The sequence below is a fragment of the Theobroma umbraticum genome, unplaced genomic scaffold (assembly GCF_002168275.2).
Source record: "Theobroma umbraticum cultivar Fairchild unplaced genomic scaffold, ASM216827v3 scaffold_50.0, whole genome shotgun sequence".
NCBI lineage: Eukaryota > Viridiplantae > Streptophyta > Magnoliopsida > Malvales > Malvaceae > Theobroma > Theobroma umbraticum.
In genome coordinates, this window is record NW_018397261.1 from 6,893,877 (window position 1) to 6,912,026 (window position 18,150).

General features: G+C 36.8%; 3 protein-coding genes and 3 pseudogenes across 4 annotated transcripts; 1 reads left to right on the forward strand and 5 right to left on the reverse strand.

The window, feature by feature from the left end:
* Positions 1 to 3,293: 3,293 nt before the first annotated feature.
* LOC110417621 (transcription initiation factor TFIID subunit 14b-like) lies at positions 3,294 to 6,844 on the reverse strand. The gene is made up of 6 exons (XM_021430075.2): positions 6,400 to 6,844; positions 5,939 to 6,018; positions 5,624 to 5,845; positions 4,759 to 4,946; positions 4,551 to 4,672; positions 3,294 to 3,615 (listed from the first exon to the last, which is right to left on the reverse strand). Exons 1-6 carry the CDS (start codon positions 6,427 to 6,429, stop codon positions 3,529 to 3,531), a joined length of 729 nt encoding a protein of 242 aa, XP_021285750.1. The 5' UTR covers positions 6,430 to 6,844; the 3' UTR covers positions 3,294 to 3,528.
* Positions 6,845 to 7,156: 312 nt separating this feature from the next.
* Positions 7,157 to 17,949, forward strand: LOC149527120 (uncharacterized). The gene is made up of 6 exons (XM_089783794.1): positions 7,157 to 7,678; positions 10,667 to 10,695; positions 16,587 to 16,812; positions 16,975 to 17,056; positions 17,174 to 17,656; positions 17,915 to 17,949. The coding sequence occupies exons 1-6, from the start codon at positions 7,667 to 7,669 to the stop codon at positions 17,947 to 17,949; spliced, it is 867 nt and encodes a 288-aa protein (XP_089639920.1). The 5' UTR covers positions 7,157 to 7,666.
* On the reverse strand, positions 7,210 to 9,216 carry LOC110418068 (putative pentatricopeptide repeat-containing protein At3g23330). The gene has a single exon (XM_021430687.2). It carries the CDS (start codon positions 9,178 to 9,180, stop codon positions 7,768 to 7,770), a length of 1,413 nt encoding a protein of 470 aa, XP_021286362.2. The 5' UTR covers positions 9,181 to 9,216; the 3' UTR covers positions 7,210 to 7,767.
* LOC110418069 (auxin-responsive protein SAUR21 pseudogene) lies at positions 8,710 to 9,878 on the reverse strand (annotated as a pseudogene). The gene is made up of 2 exons (XR_016351345.1): positions 9,227 to 9,878; positions 8,710 to 8,828 (listed from the first exon to the last, which is right to left on the reverse strand). The product of XR_016351345.1 is annotated as an auxin-responsive protein SAUR21 pseudogene (transcript).
* Positions 11,151 to 12,650, reverse strand: LOC149527121 (auxin-responsive protein SAUR21 pseudogene; annotated as a pseudogene).
* Positions 13,149 to 13,765, reverse strand: LOC110417624 (auxin-responsive protein SAUR23 pseudogene; annotated as a pseudogene).
* Positions 17,950 to 18,150: the final 201 nt, after the last annotated feature.

Below are 18,150 nucleotides of genomic sequence, written 5' to 3' on the forward strand. Positions count from 1 at the left end.
TCTACCTGAAATCACGGACCGATAATAAGTGTACTAGAGAGTACAGCAGTTTTGTTGTTTTGGATTTTTGTGATTGTTGGGCTTGTGATTCTGTGGTCTGAGAGGCAGAAGAAAACAACACTTCTCCATGGCAGAATCCAAAAGTTTTGCAGCAACCCATGTGTTTTTTACTGCTAGATTTGCAGGTTTTGACCTCAGTTCAGTTAGTCATATTTCCATCAGAAAATGCACATTAAGAAGCCAGGTCAGGCCAGGGCATAAAACCCTCTCTCTCCAACATCTGCCCATTCTGGCATTTATTTATTACTGTCTTAAATTGCTTAATCCAAAAACAAACAAAATGAAGTAAAATTCTTGACCTAGGACTACTCTAGACTAGTATCCTATATTGTTTAATATTCTACTTGAACATGAGTATAAGATATTCTTAGTTTATTCCATCAACAACACCAAATGACACCTCTTTGTCCCTCGTATTTTAAGTAAAGATCACTTATCAATTATTGAACTAAATATTTGAATATAGTAAAAAAAATTTCACTTATTAGTGAATGAATAGATAAAAAATGTCATACTCCTTTGTTACGGTATTTTCTTCTCTAAATTCTTACATGATTGGCTCAAAAATTATTATGAAAAATGCATTTTAACTTCGTAAACACAATGCCAAATGAACCCTTAAATCAAATTAGTTATAGCCTCTCAAACTTGTACAAATGAGTAAGGTGATCGAGAATGCAGCAAGGATGCATGCATTGTGACTATAGAATGAAACACAAAAAGGAATTATGTGTTTTTCTTTTCTGTTTTAATTTGATAAATCCATTAGAGCTGTGTTGGGTGCTGGGAAAGAATGTCCCAAGGACAAGATGGCTTTGCACGTGGTCCTGCTAAAATCTCCACCACCAAATAGGAAACGTTGTAGTTAGAGGCAATATAATGCTGCTTCAATTGTGCACCACTGATACCTTCTCCAGCCTAGTTCAGTTTCAAAAAAAGTTATATCTCTCCATGTTCTAAGGCTCAGAAACTGATGAAACATGGCCAGATTTAATGCCTGATACGGCACTGTCCTGCATTTCTGTCTTCTCCTTTCGTTTTTCTCAAGCTAGACCCCCAAATTGTTCATGACATAAACAGATAAATAAGTAAATACCCCCGCAGGCACAAAACATAAGTACATTGGTTTAGGCTTTAAAGGTCTTATGGATATGAGAGCCAACTGGAATACCACTAAAGTGCAAATCCATGGCCATATCATTTTTTATAGTACGAACGGCATTGTTCCTTTGAGATCCAGAAACTGAGTGAGAGTTGTTCCTTTGACAGGTGATGAGAGATTAATGCATGATTTACGGGTAAAACAGGGGAAAAAAGACAGCAAAAAAATTACCCCAAAGGTCGCTATCCATGAGAGACACTCTTGCATGTTCTGTGAATGAGATTGGATGGGGGAGAGTGGATGAAAAAAACAGGAGACGAGACAGGCCCACCATTGCTCACAGAAATACGGTGCACTGTTGAGCCAGGAGGCTTGAGGCAATTTTTCCTTTATAGTTTGAAAAAGACTTGCCTTTTGTTTAGCACATGAAGGCCATGTTACTCTTGCTCCCAGGCTCTCCTGTAAAAGACAACATTGTAAGGTCCTGTGTGAGATCATTCCAACTACTTTCAAACCGCAAACACATACTTTTTTACCCCAAGCCATCATTCAAAAAACTGTAAACTGCCTTCTTGGAATCTTTTATCAGACAAATTGTTTAAGTCATCAACCTAAGTCATTATTGTTCTTTCTACCAGCTTTTACTACTTGGAACTCATGGACTGATATCGTACTACATAATATTAACTTCATTCTAGTATGCCATTATCTACATCACTACCTACTCCGATTATACATTGACAGAACCAAACACTTTGGTTCATCCCCTTGTTAGTTTAAGAATTATGATTACTTGGGTAGTCTTAGGTGCCTAAGCTACAAGATTATGACATGCATAACAAAGTAGATTTTGGATACTTAAGCTTATGCGGAAACAATCGTCAGTAATAGTAACAAAAGATAGGTTGTCTATCTCTGCATACTCCCTGGTCAGATGGCAGGAAGTGATGCCATCAAAGTCATGAAAATAATTTTGCTTATGTATGTTTTAGGGGAAATCATCTAAACAAAGCTCCTAATAGACGGAGAGTGAGATAATCAATCAGGCAGGGGGTTATAATTAAGGACTTTCTCATAACAGCTGTAAGGACAATGGTATAAACCTCAGTAAATACACAAAATAGATTAGCACCTTGGGTATGAGAAGCCTAGATAAGGAAGGTCTCCGTGCAATTGCTAGGTTTGGACCCACTATAACAAATTTAAGAAGGAGTTATGAGAATTAAGGATAGACCTGTACCTGGTATTTGAAAAACCAAGATGATGACGACAATGGAATTATATTGAATTGACACTGACAGCAAAGACAGGACCCATCTAAATGCCAGAGCTGATGACCCCATTTCCATTACAACCTAACCTAAGGGCATCACAAGGACTGACTTCAGTACCTGGAGAAGGGCCCTCAGCTTTGTTGTAAATTTGAGATGATCTACCGTATAATTCATCTAGAGACACTCCAACAATACGAGAGGTGATCAGGAACTCTGTAAAAACTCGATAATGATACAAGTTTGGCAGCCCAATTCTACCACGTCAAAGATAAACAAGTGCAGAGGAAAACATTGAGACGGAAGTAACCAATCAAACACAGGACGAGTGCTACTTTAAAATAATAGCAGCAAAGAGTTAGATCCATATCTAACTAGAAACTGATATACTAGTAGAAGATCACCATAAAGACTGATCAGCCATATATCCTCTGGCCTTCGCCTGACTCAATTATTACAGAAATCCTAGCAGTCAACAGAAGGGAGATGACCATCTCCTTTTAACCATGAAAAGAATACGAGAATATGATTTGAATGATTCTAACTTGTCCTAGCTCCGAATGGCATGATTCTATTCCCTGGCTCCATACAGTCTTTACTGCTGACACTTAATATCAATTTGGCCATAGTTCTCAGTTTCTCACTCAAACAAATTATGTTGCCACTTTAAACTTTAGTCTTTTCAGTCCTCCTAGCGGGACAGTGAATTGTAGCTCCACAACTTATTAGAAACTGCAGAAAATCAAAAATCGTCCTCCCGACTTAAACTAGTTCTGATATTTCCCCGTATTTTTACTTTCAGGCAGCATGTACTTGTGTACATCTTAAGGGTTTTCAAAAGCACTTAGCAGAAACTGGTGTTTTTCAATTAATGAATTTGCCTTCTATTAAACAGAGGAATTATACAAATTCTTTGTGCCTTTTGTTTATTAGTACAGGGCTCAAAAGCCATGAAAATGAACAAAAAAGAAAGAGACAACTGTGTCAGATAATACATCTCAGAGTTACATTACTATGCCATCATGTGCCTTTGCCGCAAAATCAATTTCAACTGGAAGTGAAAGTCTCAAAATTTGAAGGACTAGTATAATAAATTCACTGGTCAGAGGAAGATTTAAACTGTTGATTCTGCCCGTCAATCACGCTGATTTGTCGTCTAAGCTTAGCAATATGAGCTTGCACCTACAAATCATGATTAAAATGTCAAAATATTTGAATTTGTTGACATCTTGTGTAATAATGGAACAATGCATTTTGAAAAGGTGTCGGTGAATGAGTTTGATAGAAAACAAACTACGACCATGGAAGCTGAAAAAGGCATCCAGGACACTCATCCTATGAAGTGCAAAATACTGGGCTTGAAACCCAATCGAACCCAGTAATATAATGGCAAATTAAAAAAAAAATGAAAATTTGTAGTTAAGTGATAGTAAGCAATTCACAATATATGCATGGGTGAAATTTAATCCTAGAATTGTTAAACAGTTCAGGATTGTTGGAAGAGATTATCTTTTAGTATTATAGGCTTGTTAATAAATAAAAAAGTAAAGAATTTGAGTTGTATTTTTTTTCTTACTAACAGAAAAACTTCAGGAAAAAGTTGAACATTTTAAGCGTAATTAACTTATAGTCCCTCCATAGAGAAGGGTTTAGCCAAAGCCCTCACCCCAGATAAATTGTACAGCCAAACAGAAAATCCTATTGAAGTACAATATGTTAATAAGAAACAATTCAGTATAATACTGGGAAAAGAAGTCAGCATGATCAAATGCCATTTTACCAAACCCTAACTGAGCTGTTTTAATTCAAGAATGAAGCCAGTTTTGCCGTTTCAATTTAATGCCTTACTGGGTCCAAGCAACTCCACTGATGCAGTTTCAATTTAATGAGTATATATCATAGTCTTAACATTTTCCATCACTTTACTCACTCTTCCTGAAGCCCAAATATGAATATGAGATATCTACCCAAAGCTAAAGGAATCGTCATCTTTTCCAAATTGCTTATGAGTTACAAGTTTCTCTTCACGAAACCAAAACTAATGCCATGAAAAATGGTATGCACTGGCCATACTTGAACATTTAGTTTGGGATGTGAAGCAAAACATCCTTGCTTACCTGCTGACGAGCAGCTGCAAGTTGTAATAGCTCATCTGCTTCTGAGAAATTCAAGAACCACTGGTTTAAGGGATGGTCCTTAGTGTCACCTCTCTTCCTTTTACTTTCATCTTCAATCGGTGCTGTGAGTGATTTAGAAGTATGCTCATTAACCAAAAGCATGTTAACAAAAAAAAAAAAAAAAGAAGAATAAAGCTTGGGGATATACCTGAGGAAGTTAAAGTAAAACCAGCTGGTAATCTAGGGAAGGTTACTGCCGGATAATTCTGCACACGAGTTAAAAAACTCTCTGATGGTTCTGTGAACACAATCTCATTGTAGAATTCCACAACTACAGGTTTCTTAATCGACATAGGGCCAGATTCATCTTCTGGGTATAACTTCAAATGGTGATATCTGAGAAAAAAATTTTAAAATCAATATTTGACCTTGAAGCTTTGTTTAGGTTTTTGGTTTTCCACAATAGAGAAAGTGATATGTGATTTTGGTCATGAGAGTTGCATCAATTAAAAACTGAATCATTGTTAGTAAACCCAGTAATCACTAAATATCTTCAGTTGAGAAGAAAAAACAAAATCAAGAATCCAACATTTGATTGGTCACAGTCAAAACATTATATCTGCTGGCTATTTCAATGTTTCAGTCCGATACTAATCGAATTCTTTATGAAACTGAATGATGTTAAAAGAATGAGAAAACAATAAAATAAAGCAATTCATATATCTCATGGTTATATCTAATAAAACGAAATTCATTAATGAGAAACATTAATGGTAGAATGCAATCTATTCATGCTAACATGATACAGATGTAGCATGAATCTGGCCTTAGAGACGTTAACAGTGATCCACTGTAGACCAAATGACTTTATCTACAACATAAAAATTACAACACATAGAAGTAGTTTCAAATGCAACATAATTGTATTATTATTCTTCAAATCATTTTAAACTTTTCTGTACATTTTTTTAACAATTTCCTAATTGAACAATGACTTTATTACGGCTAAATTTCTGCTATTTCAGAAACATTCCAATTATATTAAAACCGGATTAACAGGCAAAGCAACTCACAGGTTCAAGGGCTTCTCACAAACATCATTGTGGAAGTAAAGAGTAATGGCAATCTCAAATTCACCCCACCCTGATTCTGATAACTCAAATGGAGCTGACTCCACAACTCTTGTAGGGTTATTGAAACTGGAATGCAACTGAAAAACAGCCCGCTTTACCACCACACTGAGATCCTCATTTGTTGCCCCGCGAACATAGACAGTCCATTTATGAGATTGATACCTTAATTCAGCATTCAAAAATACAAACAAAATATTGGTACGTGTAAATTACAAACGAGAGAAGCATAGTTTCAAGTGTTTAGTAAATACTCACTCGCTTGCCTTTTTACCAAGCCAAAATGCAGCGTTACCATATACAATAGGAACACTTATTTCAACATCTTTCAGCTTCTTCTGCACAAGAATCATCAAAACATCGCAATAAAATATTCCTCAACAAAACTCTGTTTTTACTGCTATAATACTATAACTTCAAAACTTAATTTTATAGTGCATTCAGGGTCAAAAACTAATTTTGTTTTGTAGGTAACATTATTTTGATTACTAAAATAATGGGTAAAGCTCTAAATTTAAAATGATGACAAATTCTAGCTCCAAAAATCAATGAAACCCCGCACAAATAGCTGAAACAGAGCAATTTCGAAACAGAGTTTTAAAGAAACTGCTTTGAAATGAAAAGAAACCACTTTTTTTTTGGCTTTCTGGGTGATGTTATTTTAGTGATATAAGAAATAGGTAAATGTCCAAATTTGAAATAAGATTTTGCAAAATTACCTTCTTTTCAGTGTCTTCGGGTTTGCCCATCTTGATGCGCTGGGATTTGAGTGCGGCCCCGCTAATCTCCGGTTGATCTGGACGGTGCTTTTTCGATGATGGTCCTTCTTGAAACAACCTTGTGAGCAATCACGGTTCAAATCGAAGAGCGTTAGGGTTTTTCGATCCCCTTCATTACCTGGACAGGTTTGCAGCGCATTAGGGTTTGAGGAAATGATTGCGTAAGAGAGGTTTTCCCTAGCTGTCATGTTCTTAACCAATAACAGAGCGGCATGCCATGTGATCGGCGGACTAGTGCACTTTTAAATGACCAAAAGGCCCTTTCTTTTTAATGTTTTGGACGCTGCCATTGGCTGGTTTAATAAGCATTTAACACTTGATCCTTGTCGGTATGCAGTGGTTTTTGCTGCTACTGCATCAAAACATGCTGTAACTTGAATTGGGGGAGAGTGACCATCAAGAAATATTTGAGCAGGGGCCGATGGCTCTCTTACGAGGGTCTTAAATAGACTTACAATAGAGTTTGGGGGTTTCCATGAAGGCTTTATATGAGTTAATAAGAGGAAGTTATGTTAGATTTTTTTTTTAATTTTTTGGGACATAGTTGAGTTCATATAGGTAGCTAACTTACTAGGATTTACTTTTCCTAAGAACTTGCAGTTTAAGTATGAAATCCAAAAGTTCCAGTCGAGTTCCATCTTCATTGGACATAATTCTCAATGAAGTAATCCTTATAAGGGTGAAATAAGCCATAAAATTCTACATACAATGATAACAAAAGATAGTGGAATCACAAGCTTACGACAGTGATTGACATAAAGTTACATTTATTTCTGAAAGTATTTTGTTAAACCATACATGTACTGCCTTAGCATCTTTCAAAAGAAAAAAGAAAGGCATAGAGTTCAAATTGCAAAGTAGATGCAGTGATACATTCATTTCAGCTTGTAAAGCCATGCCAATGATACCATGCAACTGTAAGAGTTTCTTAGAGAGTAATCTATATTAAGAAACAAAAGTCTTCAAGGTCTGCGTTTCCTTTTCCATTTTTTTCTCTGAAGTATACATATTCAAGGTATGAGTCCTCACTTAAACAGCTACTTGACCAATTATCAAAACCACCAAAGTGAAGATGATGCACTTCCCTTTGCTAACATGAACATAATCACCTCCAAAGCTGTTTGATTTGTCCCTTGCCACCGTTTCCCATTGACATTTCAAGAGTTATCAGACAGATCACAAGGATGATAGATACAGAATCTGTGTTATGGTCAATTTGGTGAACTGTATGCTTCAGAATCTCATCTATTTATATAACACCGTCATCGTCCTATATGTTTCATTCTGAGAATTAAATTTCTGCTCCATTCAACTAGTGACTTCAATCCAACTAAAGGCAACATCTTTCTTTAATCCTCTTTGGTTCATCAACTCTCTTAACTGGCCAATCTCATCCCACATTCCAAATCTAGCATATAAATTAGATAGCTTAACATAAATTCCAACATTCTGGGGATCCAACTCAAGTGCCTTTTTAGCGGCAAACTTACCCAACTCAACATTTTCATGGTCATTGCAAGCACTGAGCAGTGCTCCCCACAAGGAAATACTGCCATTGCTGTGACCTTTCTGGAGCATCTCATTGACCACCTTCCAAGCCTTCTCCAACTCACCAGCCCTACATAGTAAATCAACCACACAACTGTAGTGCTCTGGGCCAGGAATCAACTTGTAAACGTGAGTCATGGAATCAAAATACTCAAGACCTAGTCTTATTTGACCAGTGTGACCACAAGCCGAGATGACTGTCACAAATGCCACCTCATCTGGTTTGATCCCTTCCTTCAACATTTCTTTAAATAACAAAATCACTTCTTCAAAATGGCCATTTCTTCCATACACACCAAGCATTGAAGTCCACAGAACAATATCCCTCCTTTTCTCCCCACTCAATCTTAGCCCTGCCAAACTGAAAACTTGCAAAGCCTTGACCACCAACCCACATTTTGCATACATCTCAGTTAATGAGCTTTGCAAAAACACATCATCCCCCAAGTTATATAATTTACGGATCAAATATGCATGCACCTGCCTCCCCAATTCAATGGACGAAAGCCCTGCACATGCACGTAAAATAGCTGATAATGTGAAATGATCATAATCCAAATTCAATTGAGGCATCTTCCTAACTAGTTCAAGTCCCTCAACCCACAACTTAGCCTCACAAAATCCCGATAAAAGCGCATTTGCACAAACAGAGTTCTTCACAGGAATTTCATCAAACAGCACAGCTGCATCAGCAATAAGTGACAATTTCGCATACAAATCAACAAGAGCACTGCCCACAAAGACACTCGAAAGCCAACCAGATTTTGCCAAGTGGGCATGAATTTGTCTACCAAATTCAGCATTTCTCAATGAGGATGAAGCTGTTAAGGAACCACACAAAGCATAAGTATCCAAGGAAATGCCATTGAAGTGCATATAAGAAAAGGTTTTCAATGCAAAAAAGGCAAATCCATGTTTTGAAAAATCAGATATAATTACATTAAAGGGTACTGGGTTTTTGGGGTTTATGGATTTGAAGCAGTTGGTTACGATTTTAAGGTTGGGCTTTCCGCCAAGGCATGTGACATAAGTGAAAATGAGTTTGCTTTGGATATTAGGAGAGACAAAAAGCAAACCTTTTTTAAGCAAGTCTGAATGAAGGATTTCAGTGGCTATTAGATTCTTTGTTTGAGATAAAATTTGCAAAACTTTGGTGATGGACTCAAAGCTCATGTAAACTGTAGGAACAAAAAATTATGGAGTCCTCAAAATGCATTACCTTCTTCCAAAAGGGTAGGTTGGTCATTTAACCAATCAGCCGTTATTACAGTTAGAAGGGAAATTTTCCCTTGATAAAAATAAAGAAAGAAAGTTCAAGGACTAGCATAATAGGAATATAGGAACAAAATTGAATTGAGAGGAAAGATTAAAGTATGTCTCCATTATGGAAAAGGGAACAATTTGTGTTGCATCCGTGGGGTAAATTTTTCTTCCCCTTGACAAAATCCTTTTTTGGTTAAAAACAGAGGGAAAAAATGAATGTTTACATTGAATTAGCTTTTCTTGATGTACAAAATTTGGTAGTTGGCTTCTCTCATGATCAATTCAAGCGAGAAGTAACATCCAAGAACGCATCTTCAGGGCATGGAATTGTGACAGCTCCCATTGGATGATCATAACCGAACTCTGCTTCAGCTTTGCTTAGCAAATCTTGAAACAAAGGTTGGTTCAAGAAGTACAGAGGAACCAGAAATCTCTTCTTTTGGGATTCTCCAACATAAACCGGAAAGAACCCCTTTGGTACATCTAAAGAAGTTGAACATCTTTTGTTTGCAGTCAGAGCAGACCGGCGGAGGATATGTTTAGCAGCACCAGGCAGACGAATTGCCATTTTCTTTCCTTGGTGTTTTCTTTGAAAGAAAATGTGAAGACTTGAGTTGGCTGTGGCTTGTGATCAAAATATGTAGGTGTATATATAGAGAAGGGTGAAATGTAAAAATTTTTCTACAATCTTTGAGTGAGTGGCTATGAAACAATTGGTTAGGACATTGCTCAAGAGGGTGTCACATGGTCTTGTCTTCCAACACCTCGTCAAATATTAGGGGCTGAAAAATCATACTGTTTGTCTGTTGACAAACACTGTGCCCCACAACTTAGCAAATAGAGCAATCCAGGGCCAGGAAAAAGATTGGAAGGGGACAGATAGATACTTGATGTATATGTAGAACTAAAGGAAAATGACAGTTGGATTTTTGATTGAGATCTTTAATGAAGATTTGATCAACTCTTTAGATAAAGGACATGCTCGAGACAACAAATTCATTAGGCGTTCGGGCAAAATGGTAGAATGTTGGGTGTTGATTGCAGACTTGCATGCGGTTGTAAACACTAATTGCTGAAGAAATAAAATGGAGCAGAAAAGGAAGTGGATAGATCAGTTTGATGAGTTGCAATGCAAGCCAAGGACACCAGCTGTAGCGAGTGTCCATCACATAGTTCATGACTTTGTATCTTGTCATGTGGTTTTGTCTTCAAATTATTCAGAAGATTTATAGAGAGAAAAATTGTATTGCATTCCATTGACAGATCATGATTCTTTTCCCTTAAATTTTAATATAATAAAATTATATTAAATTCATGATTCTTTTCAACTTGGGATTGGAAACATGCCTCAGACATGAAGCAAGATTTTGACTGCACTTGTTAAGTCTAATTGAAGGGGAAAATTAGGAGAAAAGATAAGGAGAGGTAAGCCCCCAGAAAGTAATAAATGTATACTAACCCTAATTACCATAAACAATAGAAAAATGACATAAAAGCCAAGGAAATGAGGTATGTTAGTCTTCCCTGGGATAATTATCATATGATCTGTTTCTGAACTAATCTGGGTCTACCTTGGAACCATTTTGCCCTTTCCATTTCATTTGTCTTTGAACCTTCTTTTAGTCTTAGCCCCGTATCTGATCTAAAATGTGACTAAAGGAAATACATGTAGTTACATTCCTAGGATCTGATTTTAGCATCATTCCAAGGAGTCTGATCCATGTAATTTATAGTATAGGCAATCATCTCAATGATGAAAGCAAGCTGTCTGTTATAGAAATGTAAATGATTGATCTGTGACTCTGAATGCAAAAATATTTGATTTCCGTTTAACATACAGGACCACCATTCCAATTTGGTTAATAAACTATAGGATCAAATGTCGATTGCGTAAGAATATGTTTGAAAAAGAGAAAGATTTCTATTCCTTTTCCACTCATTTGGAACCATTTTTTGCCCTTCACAAAAGCCATTTTGGCCAAAAAATGGAGAGGAAAAAGGTATTTACATTGAATTGGGTGTTTCTCGTATACACACACACAAAAAAAAAAAAAAAGAAGAAAAAGGTATTTGTTGCCTTCTCTTATGGTCTATCCAAGCGAGAAGTTATATCAATGAACATATCTTCATGACAGGGAATTGTCAAACCACCCATTGGATGATTAAAACCAAACTCTTCTTCAGCAATGCTTAGTAAATCTTGGAACAAAGGTTGGCTCAGGAATGATAGGGGAACAACAAATCTCTTCTTTTCAGATTCTCCAACATAAACTGCAAAGAAGCCTTTTGGTACATCTAAAGACATTGAAGCTATTTTATTTGAAGTCAGAGGAGAGCGGCGGAGAATTTTCTTAGCAGCGACAACACCAGGCAGACGAATAGCCATATCTTTTTGTTGCTAAATCCTTTAGACGAAAATATGGGGAAGAATTCAGAAGTGTTTGTTCTGTGGGGAGGCTTTTGAGAGGTTGTAATGTGCAGACTTGAGTTTGCTGTAGTCTGTGATCAAAATATGTTGCTATATATAGAATAATGATAGGTGAAAGTCCTCCGAAATATGGAAATGAGTGGCTTGCTCGGGTTACCGTAGGATATTGCTTAAGAGGTATCACATGGTCTTGTCTTCCAAGTCTTCTACAAGATTAGGGGCTGAAATTCATACAGTGGTCTGTTTGTTGACGGACAATGTGCCCTACACTTCAAGATTTGGGAATAAAAAGGGGCTTTGTGTGAAAGACCAACTGCAAGTGTGGTCTTCATGTCTTCTTGGCAGAAAGTAAAAGAGAGAGTTTAGAGAGCTTTGGCACTTTTGATCTTGGGTTAGTAGCGTGTAATTCTTGATAAACTTATTAGCTGTCATATTGATTTGTTTGGTTCCAATGTTCCCACCGAAATTAAACCAACCGGGGGACAAGCAAAAGATTCGAAAGGAACAGTTGGATATTTGACGTAGATGGAGAACAAATGAGAATTGAGAGTTTGATATGGATGTAGATGCAGGAATAATGGACCGACATGCTTTACAGCATGAGGCTGCTAGCCAAGGACTGTTTACTACTCAAGCTTAAACTTTGGTGGACAATACGGTCTGGCTCCCATATCACCGCAAGCATTCTCCTTGCTTAGCTTGAGGCTGCAGCCTGCGGGAGAAAAACACCAGGGACTGCTTCAGACCTAGATCAAGAGGTTACACGCGGTTCTGCCTTCCAACCATTCACAAAAGATTAGGTGCTGAATAATTATGATCTTGTGTCCATTGACAAAAACTCTGGCCTGGCCTACAACTTATTACCCTAAAAAAAAAAAAGGCAGTTTTGCTCCCAAGATTTAAATGGATGGCGATCTGTTACCTTGACTACAACATGCTTCGGACATGAAGGAAATATAAACAAGTAAAATTGCCAAACTGTTACTGTTATCAGGTTTTTGGGTTACTATCCAATAATTAAATACTGTCTAACAACAATAACATAAGTGATATTCCTGATTTTCTTTCTTTCAATGTTTTTTAGTTTCTGTGCATTAATTTTTTTGGAAAAACTAGAATTACTTTATCTAGGCAAGCAAGTGGGATCCAAGACTTGTAATTGGAGCGAGGAGTTTTGCCATGGGCTGCCAATGCCATTCCCCGATTGTTCCATATTCAGACACGAAAATTGGAGATAAGTGGATTTTGACGGGAGTGGAACCTGACGTCTTGTTAATTACTCAAGAAATCAAAGAGTTGAAGGTATTCTTTATTCCAATGCCTAATAGAATCTGAAATTCTTTATCGTATAGCTTTTGAAAGAAATGAAAATATAACACTGGATCTTGGAATAGAGCAACAGCAACTTAACAATGTTTTAATTAGAATAATTGAAAGCAAAATTTGATAATTGAAACAGTATAATTTGTATTAAAAAAATTGGCCAGAAGGGTATACATTTGCTCATCATCTCTTTCTGCCAAAGAAACAGAAGGATGTACATCAATGGACAAAAAAATTGTATCTGCTGATTACGTAATTTTAGCTGTAGCAAGCTAATGCAAGCGGGAAGTGAGATCAATGAAGACCTCTTCTCTGCAAGGAATTGTGAGACCACCCATAGGATGATTGAATCCGAATTCTTCCTCAGAATACTTAACAATTTCTGAAATGAAGGCTGATTCAAGACTGAAATTGGAACATCAAATCGCTTCTTCTGGCTCTCCCCAACATAAACTGCAAAGTATCCTTTGGGAATATCCGTTGAGGTGGAGGCTGCTTGATTTGAAAAAAGTTTAGATTGACGAAGAATCTGCCTAGCATGCATAATTCTAGGGACACGGATAGCCATTTCCACTAGTAATTTGGAGTACGAAAAATAGCAGAGCAGACTTGAAACAAGAATGCTAGGATTTGGTAGTAGAGGAGGATGTGAGAATGTCTTGGCTGTTGTGTGGATAATGCACTTGTATATATAGATGGAAGAAAGCATATAGGAAACCAATGACCTTCAGATTGAGTGGTCGAGATGCATTCTGGTGGGGTTTGATTGAAAGACATAAAAAGCTCAGAATCACATGGCTGTGTCTTCCAACAGATCATCAAGAAATAGGTGACTATTGATTTTAATGTACATCTGTTAGAATGCATTATTGCCCAGCCATTCTTTGAGAATGACCAACAATTAATGGACCCACTTAAATCATGTAATTCTGGAGTTAAAGTCGATAATATATATGTGATATAAATCTATTTGATATCGGCGTAACAAGCATCCTCATACGAAATTCTCTGTCTGCATAAATTGGTTATCTGCACCTGATTTAATTGTCGTTTGTTCAGAGCAGTAGACCATACTAGTTTGACTAGTTTTTTGGTCCTGCTGAAGATCTATACAATCTTGGAGGACTAATTTTTCCAAGGCTGTTATACCCATACAAAATCTTAAACAGCAACAAATATCGAAGCTAGCAGCCGCTCAAGGAGTATTTATAGCATGTCCTAACTCAACTCACATGCATGTGTTCCTTCGGTGGATTAACTTGTTAGACAAACCCTTCTGAAGAGCGCCTGAAGTGTGCCCTACAAACTACAATTAGACCTCATCAGAACCCAACTGATTTTCATTTAACCTAATTGTTGTCTATGTCCTGCTGCAACCAAGTTACGCCGTGGAGAGAGAAAGATTAAGTCCTACGACTGACGAAATTTCTGGTACATGTCGCCAACTATAAGGGTAGCCTTACAGAAGAATCCGTTTTTTATTATTTGATTGTACAGAAGACTCCTTTTTTAACCCACTTTTCTGAGCATATTTGGGTAATATGAATTAAAGGACAGATTTAAATGTAGGCTTGAAGGGCAAAATGTACGTGATGACTCTGGGCATACATGCATTCGGGTTCCTGAGCTGAAACATGAATCCTATACTTAATTACATCAATATATTATATTGACATCAGGAAAAAAAGAAAACAAAGGCAAAAAGAGAGGACAAAACTGAAGAAAAAAAGTCCATTCATCTTCTTGTTGTAAATTTTGACTATAATTTTCTTTTACAGAAAACATTAGATAAAGAAATAGAGAAATTTACAATAACTTGGAGTACGTAACTACCCTTGATTCAAAACTGTGGTTGAACTTTTTCAGTTAACAAAGTCAGAAAGTTGGTGTTTACTAGACTAGCCATCATCTTATGGTAGTTGCCTCTCATGAGCGATTCAAACTACAAGCAAGTTCAATGAAGGCTTCTTCTGCGCCAGGGATTATGAGACCACCCATTGGATGATCAAAGCCAAACTATGCTTCTGCCTGATTTAGCGGTTCTTGAAATGAAGGGTGCTTCAAGAAATGAAACAGGAATCAGAAAGCGCCTCTTTTGGGATTCACCAACATAAACTGTTGGATATTTTCAAATAAATATGATTTCATATCGAAAAGAAGGGTTGTGTCTGTTGAAAATTAAATCAATAGACACTATAAAGAGTCACGTCTGTTGGGAAAAGATCAACAAAAGCAACTCTTTGTAACAGACACAAATAGTGTCTGTTGAGAACAGGCATCTATGCCTATAAAAGATGACCCTCATTATCCATTGAAAAGAAGAAAAAAACAACAATATCTCTCAATCTTCTTTCTCAAACATTTTTCAAGTTTTCTTCTATACTATTTTCCTGCAGAAAAGTATTATAGAAGTTTGATAATCTTGTTATACTCCGGTGAGTGCTCAGTGGATTGATTTCGTCAGTGCAAAACGCCATCAATCATTGGGCTTCATTGTATCTTCGAGGTTTATACGTCAGTAACTCTTTTGCACACTTAAGTGGGGGCGAATAAAACCTTAAGGATAGTGGCATTGATACACGTCTTGAAGCCAATTTCTAAGTTTTTCAGTTTGGTGTTCTAACATAAACAGCAAGGTGGCCTCTGGGAATTTCTGAAGCCGCAGTCACTATTCGGATAATCTGCTTAGCATGAACAAGTGCAGGATTTCGGAAACTTGTAACTCTTATGTCACTGATAAATGTAATGGCAGGATATGTATCTAAGGCTTCTAAATAGCTAATGCATAAAAACATCTAACAGACATAAGGAAGCATTCTTTCTATCAGTGTATATATAGAGCAGATGATAAATCCTACATTCTGGCAACAAGTGAAGCAAAACTTGTCAATGTGGTCCATTGACATTTATCACGAAAGAACCACCACAATTCACATGGATTTGCCTACCAGAAAGATAACAAAAGTTGATAAATAAAATTTCATATTCTTTCTATTATTCTGAGATTGATGATCATAAGTCATAACCCACCACTTCAGAATACAAGCTAGAGACTGCCCCACCCTGAATTGATATCTGTTTGCATCAGCTGCTGATAATGTAATCGTTTCTTTTTATTAATGGATAAATTGTAGGGACAATTTTGTGGATTAGTCTGCGTCACCATATTCACACTGTCAAAACCATTTACTTGCAATCTCTACCCCGTTACCTACGGCACCTCCAGACAATATAGAACAAGCAAGTTATTGGAAACCATCTACCAAGATTTTCTTTTCTGTTTCCTAATTCTTTTCTATTTTGAAATTTCTTTTGTTTCCTTATTTTTTGCTGCTTTGAAAACTGGAGAGATTTGCTCCTTTTTTTTTCTTTTGATTAGCAACAATTACTGAGGCTGTATGTATTATAAGAACCTCTCATATCAAATAGATTTTAAGTTTTCGAGCCAACTTTTTTATGGTATCAGAGCAGGTTATTAGGGTCTACTCTCTTTTATCACCATGACTCAAGAAAAGAGTAATGACTCTGCATCTCTAAATATCCAAATCATCAACCAAAACTCCAGCCAAAACACCTATGATTTTTTATCACCATATATATTACACCCATCTGATAATCCGGGCCTAACTTTGGTTTCCTGCCTTCTCAAAGAAGAAAATTATGCAACATGGCGTAGAGCCATGACAAATGCATTATTGGCCAAAAATAAATTTGGTTTTGTGGATGGAACCCTCATTCATCCTGCACCCGATTCACCTGATGTGGCAGCCTGGATAAAGAGCAATTTCATGGTTATCTCGTGGATATTCAATTCTATTCATTCATCTCTTCATGACAGTGTGGCATATTTAGATACTGCAAGAGAAATGTGGATTGATTTAGAGGAGCATTTTTATCAAGGGAATGCACCCCGTGTGCATTAATTGAAGATGGACATTGTGAACACTCAACAGAAAGATTTATCAGTGGCTGTATATTACACAAAGTTGAAAGGATTTTGGGATGAGTACAATACTTATTCCCAAATCCCATCGTGTACACGTGGAGCTGCCAAAGCTCTTGTGGCTGAAAAAGAGAAAGAGAAAGTTCACCAATTCATGATGGAGTTACATGAAAAATATGGTGTAGTACGATAGCAAATTTTGAACACAGATCCGTTACCTTCCTTAGCGCGAGTATATGCACTGGTTGCACAAGAAGAAAGGCAGCAACAAGTTGTTGCGTCGAGAGGAACAACTATAGAAGGTATTGCTTTTGTTGTCTCTAAAAGTAATACTAAATCTGCTAGTACTCGTGTTATGACAGGAATCCGAGATACCTCAAAGTTGTATTGTGACTATTGTAAAAAAAACAAACACACGAGGGAAACATGTTTTGAACTACATGGATATCCAGATTGGTGGGAGAAGAACAAATCCAAATCAGTTCGTGGGAAATCAGCAAACAATACAAAAATCATGGAGACAACAGAGAATCTTACTGGGTCACCAATCAACGGTCTTTCTAAGGAGCAGTACACACAACTCATATCATTGCTTAATCTTGAGAAAACCCATTGCATAAATCCTGTGGCTAATTTCGCTGGTAAGGCTATCACTTTGTCCAATGATAAAATTGAATGGATTCTTGATTCAGGTGCTTCAGATCACATGACCTGCCAAAAGAGTATCATGACCAATGAAAAAAATATTCCATTTGATTCTCCTGTTAAAATTTCAAACGGTTCTTTTTTTTTCAGCCAAGTCATGTGGAGATGTGATTTTTAATCCTCTTATTAAATTGAGCCATGTTCTTTATATACCTTCCTTTGCTTGCAATCTCATTTCCATAGGTAAATTAACCAAAACCTAGAACTGTGCAGCTCATATTTTTCCCTCATTTTGTGCTTTACAGGACCTAGCAACGAGGAAGCTGATTGGCATGGGTGAACTCAGAGATGGTCTTTATTATTTTCTTGAAATCACCATTCTTGTGGCTTTAGCAATCTCTACTTGTGACACTGGGTTTGTTTTATGGCATCAATGACTTGGTCATTTGTCTTTTGATAAGTTATCTTTAATTGATAATTTAAATCTTCAATTTGTGAAAATCTCTACCTACTAGTTTTATTAAAACTCAAAATGCTTTTG